Raw genomic sequence first — 8,906 nt, forward strand, 5'->3', positions numbered from 1 at the left:
TCTATGTCTCTATCTCCATCGTTCTCTCTCTTTCTCTCTCTCTCTCTCTCTCTCACTCACACACACACACACACACGCACACACACACACACATGCACACACTTTCTCTGAATTCAGGACATTGTTGGATTTTACTGCTTTCACTAAGTACTCTTGATAACGTCCAGTTTGATTACAGTTTTTCTCGGTCGCTTTGGTGCTTTTCTCACATCACTATTAACATTTGCACAGCAGTTAGTGCATTTCTCAAAACAATTAGTGCAAACTGCAAAACCTAGTGGATGACCTGCAAAAGCACGTCACTTGCTCAAAATGGATAGTCCATTCCTCAAAAGCAAGTATTTATGTCAATGAAACTGCCAGTGTCATCAAAATGAGAAGTCTTGACACCATCGTTTATGAACAAGATAGTCAAATGGCTTTGTCATGTTTTCATTACAACAGTTTATGCTCTGAGTGTTTTCCCATGCAAAAAAAGGTCAGAACTTGGTGACACTACCTGAAAATGCTCAAGACATCACTATACAGTACTTGTACAGAAAACTACAGTAAAGTTACAAATTGCTGTAGTTAGTGGAGTAAGTGATTACAAGACACTGAATATGTACGTTTCACAGTTTTACTGTATATGCTCTTTGCAATTCTACAGCATTGTGACAGAATTTGATAACTAGTTCACCAATTTTGTATGTAATGACTCAAGCAATGAAATGAAGACTATTAGTTTTATTGGGAACGACTATTAAGCATCCATAAGTATAGTTCATTTTGACCGACATGACAAAGCAACTGATACATGTTCAAAAGCATTTGCAATTTGTTCAGAGGAAGGAGAAATTGCTACTATGATGTGCACAAATGACTTAATGTTGTCGAGGTTAAACTAATAGTTACGAGAATTTTCATTCTGATCTGAGAAGAGCACCAAAGCGACTGAGAAGAACTGTAAACTGACTGTGCTTTATCTGGACACCCTGCTCTAGTTCTGTCCACTGTTTACTTGGGAATGTGTTTGTTTGTTTGTTTGTTTGTTTGATGTTGAGGTGACCCACGTGGCCTACTGCCTACTTGGGTGTCTTGCGTCAGTGTCGGGGTGTCAGTTTGTGTTTGTTTGTAGGAAATCTCTCCCTCTCTCTATGCAATTTCTAGGGAGATCAGTAAACATGACACCATTTGAACCATACAGTGTGTCACTCACCGAAGACCACAAAGACAGACCTGATTGTCCGAAGGTCAGATGAGCCAACAGCTAAAGGTAAAAACCAGGTTTTTGGCCAAAGATGCAGGCTAGGTCTCCGTGTGGAACTGTGTTCACAACACCGGTTACAGTTACAGATACAGATACATCTCCAGGAAATACAAGTCTCCTAGACAACCACTGGCTATGAACCAGATGTGACCCAGGAAGTGATGCCACAACTCTAGGAACACCTCCTGCAGGAGCGTATCAGTGTTTGGGTTCTTAGTGGGAACACTGACCAGTTTAGAATCTCTTCTGTACATGTCCATGTCATTAGCAGAACAACCACCATCACCAGCTCCCAACTCAAGCCCACATATTAGAGCCTGTTAGCTAGTCTATATACTCCCAACTCAAGCCCACATATTAGAGCCTGTTAGCTAGTCTATATACTCCCAACTCAAGCTCACATATTAGAGCCTGTTAGCTAGTCTATATAGTCCCAACTCAAGCTCACATATTAGAGCCTGGTTCTGCGTTTCCCAAACTTTTTTTCTGGGGACCCACTTTTTAAAAATGACAGACCATCGCGACCCATTTCATTTCAAATCTACCCTGCAACCACCAATATTGTTTTAGGCCACAGGTTCTCCAACTTTTCTATGGCTCCCCCAACCATACATTGCTATAGGATCTAAATAGATAGATCCTGCTTTGAACACGGTTGTGTTGCATTTTGAGCACCATAGGCGTGAAAAGTTGGAAATGACTACTGAAAAGATACGTTTTAATGCGCATCCGAGAGTTAGGGAAATTCTCGCATGTTGCGCAGTCGTCATTCATCAGCATAGTAAGCTGTTCCTGTATTTAAAAAAAAAATGTTGTAGGCTACGTTGCGTTGCCGACAAACGGGTCCATAACACTGTGGACGTCAATTCCGATGTAAACAGCAAATAACTCAAGTCGTTATATTGTATTGTTGTATTATATTATATTGTATAGTTGTTATATCAGAACAAGAGGCTTTTGCGCAATAGCCGGAAGAATGCGCCTTTACTTTGAGTTAGCAAGGTAGAAAACAAGAGGAATAGTGTTTAAAATGTCCATTTAAATTGTAGCCTAATATAATGCACTTGTATCTCTTAATGTTCGTGCAAATAGGCGGATTCATGTTCCTTGCAGTTTGCAACTGTGAGGTACATGGCAGGCGCCCCACAGAACGGTTTCATTTTGAGAGGTAGATATCCATGCTCTGGCACCCCCTCTGCGATGCGTTCGTCCCCCAGTTTCATGAGCTTTTATGACAAAACCGTGACTGTACATCCTAATAGAAAACTGTTAGCTTTCCTGGTATGAAATGACAAATGGTATCAGTTAGGCTATAACACAACATAAATTGTGCTGGCGACCCAAATAAAATCTCCTGCGACCCATGGGTCGAGACCTAGACTTTGGGAAACACTGCTGTAGTCTATATAGCCTACTCCCAACTCAAGCCCACATATTAGAGCCTGGTTAGTTATACTCCCAACTCAAGCCCACATATTAGAGCCTGTTAGCCATATACTCCCAACTCAAGCCCACACATTAGAGCCTGTTAGCTAGTCTACAGTATATACTCCCAACTCAAGCCCACATATTAGAGCCTGTTAGCTAGTCTATATACTCCCAACTCAAGCCCACATATTAGAGCCTGGTTCTGTAGTCTATATACTCCCAAATCAAGCCCACACATTAGAGCCTGGTTCTGTAGTCTATATACTCCCAAATCAAGCCCACACATTAGAGCCTGTTAGCTAGTCTATATACTCCCAACTCAAGCCCACATATTAGAGCCTGTTAGCTAGTCTATATACTCCCAACTCAAGCTCACATATTAGAGCCTGGTTCTGCGTTTCCCAAACTTTTTTTCTGGGGACCCACTTTTTAAAAATGACAGACCATCGCGACCCATTTCATTTCAAATCTACCCTGCAACCACCAATATTGTTTTAGGCCACAGGTTCTCCAACTTTTCTATGGCTCCCCCAACCATACATTGCTATAGGATCTAAATAGATAGATCCTGCTTTGAACACGGTTGTGTTGCATTTTGAGCACCATAGGCGTGAAAAGTTGGAAATGACTACTGAAAAGATACGTTTTAATGCGCATCCGAGAGTTAGGGAAATTCTCGCATGTTGCGCAGTCGTCATTCATCAGCATAGTAAGCTGTTCCTGTATTTAAAAAAAAAAATGTTGTAGGCTACGTTGCGTTGCCGACAAACGGGTCCATAACACTGTGGACGTCAATTCCGATGTAAACAGCAAATAACTCAAGTCGTTATATTGTATTGTTGTATTATATTATATTGTATAGTTGTTATATCAGAACAAGAGGCTTTTGCGCAATAGCCGGAAGAATGCGCCTTTACTTTGAGTTAGCAAGGTAGAAAACAAGAGGAATAGTGTTTAAAATGTCCATTTAAATTGTAGCCTAATATAATGCACTTGTATCTCTTAATGTTCGTGCAAATAGGCGGATTCATGTTCCTTGCAGTTTGCAACTGTGAGGTACATGGCAGGCGCCCCACAGAACGGTTTCATTTTGAGAGGTAGATATCCATGCTCTGGCACCCCCTCTGCGATGCGTTCGTCCCCCAGTTTCATGAGCTTTTATGACAAAACCGTGACTGTACATCCTAATAGAAAACTGTTAGCTTTCCTGGTATGAAATGACAAATGGTATCAGTTAGGCTATAACACAACATAAATTGTGCTGGCGACCCAAATAAAATCTCCTGCGACCCATGGGTCGAGACCTAGACTTTGGGAAACACTGCTGTAGTCTATATAGCCTACTCCCAACTCAAGCCCACATATTAGAGCCTGGTTAGTTATACTCCCAACTCAAGCCCACATATTAGAGCCTGTTAGCCATATACTCCCAACTCAAGCCCACACATTAGAGCCTGTTAGCTAGTCTACAGTATATACTCCCAACTCAAGCCCACATATTAGAGCCTGTTAGCTAGTCTATATACTCCCAACTCAAGCCCACATATTAGAGCCTGGTTCTGTAGTCTATATACTCCCAACTCAAGCCCACATATTAGAGCCTGGTTCTGTAGTCTATATACTCCCAAATCAAGCCCACACATTAGAGCCTGGTTCTGTAGTCTATATACTCCCAAATCAAGCCCACACATTAGAGCCTGTTAGCTAGTCTATATACTCCCAACTCAAGCCCACATATTAGAGCCTGTTAGCTATATACTCCCAACTCAAGCCCACATATTAGAGCCTGGTTAGCTAGCCTATATACTCCCAACTCAATACGTCTTTTCGAGCACAGACTACTCTGAGACTTTTCGATGATTAAGATGATGATTTTACAATGAAGCGTTTTAAACGCGATCGTGGTGGTATGGGTTCTCTCTCTCTCTTCTGACATGATTGGGATTGAGTCTGTGTGAAACTGTCCTGCACATGACAGGCCTCTCTCTTAATCCCAAAACGGTTTTCAGAGTGCCCTCCTCCCTGCCATCTGTTGCCAGGAGCGTCCAGCGCACAGATTATGGGGATTGTGTCCATTTTCGGGGAAATGGCATTATTGGAAATGTTGTTTTTTCCCCGTGGGTTAAATTCAGGAGGGTCGTATCTCATTCATAAATCAGTGATGTCATCTCTGCTCTGTCCATCTGGCTGGCTGACAGGTGAACTGCTGAGTCACTGCTTAAGGTGGCATGCTGAGTCATTGTTTAAGGTGAGATTTTTTAAGGCCCCCTCCTCCTTCTCTTAGAATGTGTGGTAGATTGGAGAAATTTAAGGTGAAAATTGCATGCGGAAAATAAAGGGTCCATATTATTACTTTTTTTAATAAGAAGCCTATTGTTAAAATAAAATAAATTTGTTGCAAAAGGTTCATAAAGTCTGAGAAAGATTCTACCAAGCATTATTAAATGTAAAGAATCCTAGTGTTCTATATCAAGAGTTCTACAATGAGTTTTTGTCATTAGTGTGCAGAATTAGGTGAAAGGAACAGAGAGACATATCAGAGAGACTCTCTTTTAACGTCCGAAGGAAATCCAGTAGACAAGTTGTCTAAGCCTGGGCTTTATTGGTACACAAATATGATTCCAAAAAGATTTGGAAAAGTGTTCATCACAACAAACATAATCCAAATACTCTATATACAGGTTTATCCACACTTACGTCATCACAAAGGGGCCAAGAGAGGACCGCTATAAAAATAATAATTATATTCAGGCTAGATTTAAAAAACGGTCATTTTTGTGTATAAAATCAGAATTGTTGCTTTTTGATATGCGTTGTTTGTGCGCAGGTGATCAGAAACGTAGCATGTAATTGTATGTATGTGTGTGTGTGTGTGTGTGTGTGTGTGTATATATCGCTGCTCCCTCCTCTCTCACTGGCGAGACATCATCTGGACAAACTCTGCAGAGAAGACAAACAAACAACAATGATGAGTTAAAATTACTACAGCTGATGCTACACTTTTATTACAGCATGTCCCAGACAAACACACTCACACACACACACACACATACACAAACGCACACATACACACACACAAACACATAACACACACACGCAGACTCACTCACTCTCACACACACACACACACACACAGACACACACACACATACACCTCTGCTGGGGTAGATGTCTGTAAAAACTTTAGAGTTAGCTATGTTTTTATTGCAATGACAATACACAGTAAATCGGCCAGTGTTAATTTTACTCTACGGGTGTTAATTTTAACACTATTCCAGAGTTTATATAATCCTCACTCATCAGTGTTAAAATAACACTTGCCATAGTGTTGCCGTATTAACACTAGCCTAGTGTTTCATAATTAACTCTATCAGAGTTAAAATTAACTCTATTGGAGTGTATCATTAACTCCATCAGTGATTCATAATTAACTCTTATCAGAGTTTCAAAATTAACTCTATTGGAGTAATTAATTAGTTTCTAGAGCCATATATTTATCAAAATAAACATATTAAACAAACCACAGCAAATTAATTACTTTTCTTTTTTTATTAACATTTGCCATGATATGGCTCAAATCAATGTGCAGAGGTACAATATATATGTCAAAGTTTGGTCCATAAGCATTTTGTTGAGCAAAGGCCTTATACTCATACAAATCATTGACTGTAACAATAAAACAATGTTCCTCACAATCCATAACCACATATGCATGAAAATGCTCTGCAACACTGAGTAAACATTTCATAAACAAGAAATAAAACAATATAATCAAGAGATTTTTTACAATTTCACAAACTTGTGTTTAGCTTCAAACCTATTACTAGAGATGTGCAATAATGGGCCAATTTTCCATAAGCAAGACAGATAATGCACCATGAAGTGATGTTACATGTGGCCCACATGATGTGGGTATACCCAAAGTCTTTTTAGGCAAGTCCCTCCACTCAGCAGCCATATTGCAACGCATTTTGGGCACTTATCGGGCATCTATTTCGGCAGGCTTCACAACACCAATCTTGCTCTAGCGGCAAGATCACAACACATGATTGGCACAATCAATGTCTTCACAACACACCACATGATTGGCTCAATGTATTCACATGTCCACGTTTTGCCACGGAGGGGGGTGTGATATATGTAGACAACACCATACGTTACAAACTAACCCCATGCATTTCTATGGAGGATTTTTTGAGTGCTGTGTCTCCTCATTAGAAAGTCTACCTCCTTAAAAAGCTCATGGTGTTCATGTATTCCAAGGCTCCCGAGCTGTTCTTGACCAAACGCTGCGACACTCGTTGCTTTAGGCGCCATGCCAGATAGCCCGTCCCTCTTCCAGCATCGTAGAAGTGTTCCTGCAAAATAATGTGGGCAAGAACTATGATTCTCCAGATCAATAGTTGACCATTATTATTCTGTATTACCTTAAATGGAAATGAGTAAAATCTTACATAGCCATTGGTGGAGTAAGGATCCCTGAAATTAGGAAACAGTCACAATGCCGAGTGCATATCTTTCTCTTTGACTACGTACTGGTATCCTTCTAAAAACAATAGGAAAATTATATTAGATATATTCAGACAACATTACCAGCTATAAAATGGAAGAGTGATTAAACATGGATTATGGATAAAATATAGACTTAACGCTTCTTGCCACTAAAATATGCTTAAGTAATATTACATTACATTACATTACATTACATTTGGCTAACACATTTTTAACCAAAGCGACTAACATGGTAGCAGTTTAAGTTTTAAAACAATTCTCTTAACAATTTTAGGACAATTTAAAAACAGTAGAGTACAGTAAGAATAAGTGCATCAGTGAGTGCTGTTTTTAAACAGTTGAGTGTCAGTTCAAGACAGGTGGTACTAGGATCAGCAAGACTTGTTGTAAGTAGTGCTATGAGAGGAGATGTTCTCTAAAGAGCTGGGTCTTCAGGAGTTTTTTGAAAATGGAGCCACTGTGTAGTTGGTAATAGATATCCCTACAGCTAAGGTTCTGCCTTATAGCATTTATCAACCCCACAATCTCCAGTTCAATATTGTTTTTACACAGCAATTCTACTACCAAATACCTGGATTGAAAGACATCAATTTAGGGTTTTCTTGTCACTCTGCAGGCAGGTTGTGTGAGGCTATATGTGCACAATAATGATTTTTCATTTTATTTCACATTACATTATTCACCCTATTACATGCACTCTATCTACTCTTCTCACTCAAACAGTCAATTGTGATGTTATGTTACACTGTTCTCTCACTTTGAATGAATGGAACGATAACATTGGATCAATGTAAAAATGGCACTACCATTGAAAAGTCTGAGTAGGGATGTCCTGAGATAACCCCACCCATGGAATCCCTCTCGTTCAGTCAGAAAAGAGTTAATAGTTTGACTGGACCTAACTGTTGTATACAATTAGATTAATTTATTCAAAACAAAACATACCCATGGACCAGGATATTCAGAAGATGCCTTCTTGTACAGTGTGTCAAGGTGCTCTACTATATTCCTCCATTATTTCCTCTCCCATTTAACTCTTCTCCAGAACCTCCTGGACCATCTATGCGTAAAAAAAGAAACAATAACAGTGATACACTTGTAAAGAGAAAACTTACATGCACCCTCTAAAAAGTGTAACTCCAGAATACAAACAAGAAAGCTAAGGGGGCAGCTAGAACGTCAAAAAACAAACGCTATTTAATACCACTGATAGTGCTCAAAATATAATTACACTTCTGTGGTTGTGTGATGAGGGTCTCTACAGACAAACAGAAGTATTGTAAACTTGGAAAGTGTACAGAGAGGTTATAACAAGACCTGTATCTGAAGGAAGCAAATTGCTTGGCTTCGTGTTCCAGTAGCATGAAATCAGTGGGATTTTGATCTTGCAGCACTGGATCTGCAAGCAGATCTGACTGAATCTAATACACATACTTTACGTTCAGCCAGATCTGTGCAGAGCTGCAAGATTGAATGTGCCCACTGATGAGACACTACCGGAACACAAAGCGAGGCTTCTGCATTTTGGAGACGAGACAGACAAGGATTTCTCCTAGTGATATTTTAATTTTAAATGCTCACCTGTTTGGCCTTTTTCAGCTGAATATCCTATGGCAGAGGTGTTCTCTTCTTTTGCACCAGTGGATTGATGTGCCTTGTTTGAAGAACAAGAAAAAAAAATTGGAATCTTAAAGGGCTGCTTTAAGAAATTCGGTCT

At 39.8% G+C, this 8,906-nt stretch overlaps 1 protein-coding gene and 1 long non-coding RNA gene across 5 annotated transcripts in view; both read right to left on the reverse strand.

Moving 5' to 3' along the window:
• Positions 1-5,580: 5,580 nt before the first annotated feature.
• The window catches only part of cabp5a (calcium binding protein 5a), an 8,428-nt gene continuing 5,102 nt past the window's right edge, over positions 5,581-8,906 (reverse strand). For all 3 annotated transcript variants that reach the window (XM_076266609.1, XM_076266610.1, XM_076266612.1), the window contains exon 6: positions 5,581-5,617. In XM_076266609.1, the coding sequence (XP_076122724.1) occupies positions 5,589-5,617 (29 nt within the window). In that variant the 3' untranslated portion in view covers positions 5,581-5,588. The remainder of the gene's footprint in view (positions 5,618-8,906) is intronic.
• The window catches only part of LOC143101662 (uncharacterized), a 3,265-nt gene continuing 566 nt past the window's right edge, over positions 6,208-8,906 (reverse strand). Inside the window, exons 2-6 of one of the 2 annotated variants that reach the window (XR_012982510.1) lie at positions 8,771-8,843; positions 8,135-8,249; positions 7,761-7,820; positions 7,132-7,223; positions 6,208-7,035 (exon numbers count right to left, since the gene is read on the reverse strand). This is a non-coding gene — a long non-coding RNA (uncharacterized LOC143101662). The remainder of the gene's footprint in view (positions 7,036-7,131; positions 7,224-7,760; positions 7,821-8,134; positions 8,250-8,770; positions 8,844-8,906) is intronic. The other variant, XR_012982509.1, reaches the window with a different exon arrangement.

Source organism: Alosa pseudoharengus, unplaced genomic scaffold (assembly GCF_046254945.1).
Source record: "Alosa pseudoharengus isolate Yale_2024_CS ecotype anadromous, Long Island Sound unplaced genomic scaffold, YU_APseudo_1.1 YU_APseudo_1.1_scf_4, whole genome shotgun sequence".
NCBI classification, from domain to species: Eukaryota; Metazoa; Chordata; class Actinopteri; order Clupeiformes; family Clupeidae; genus Alosa; species Alosa pseudoharengus.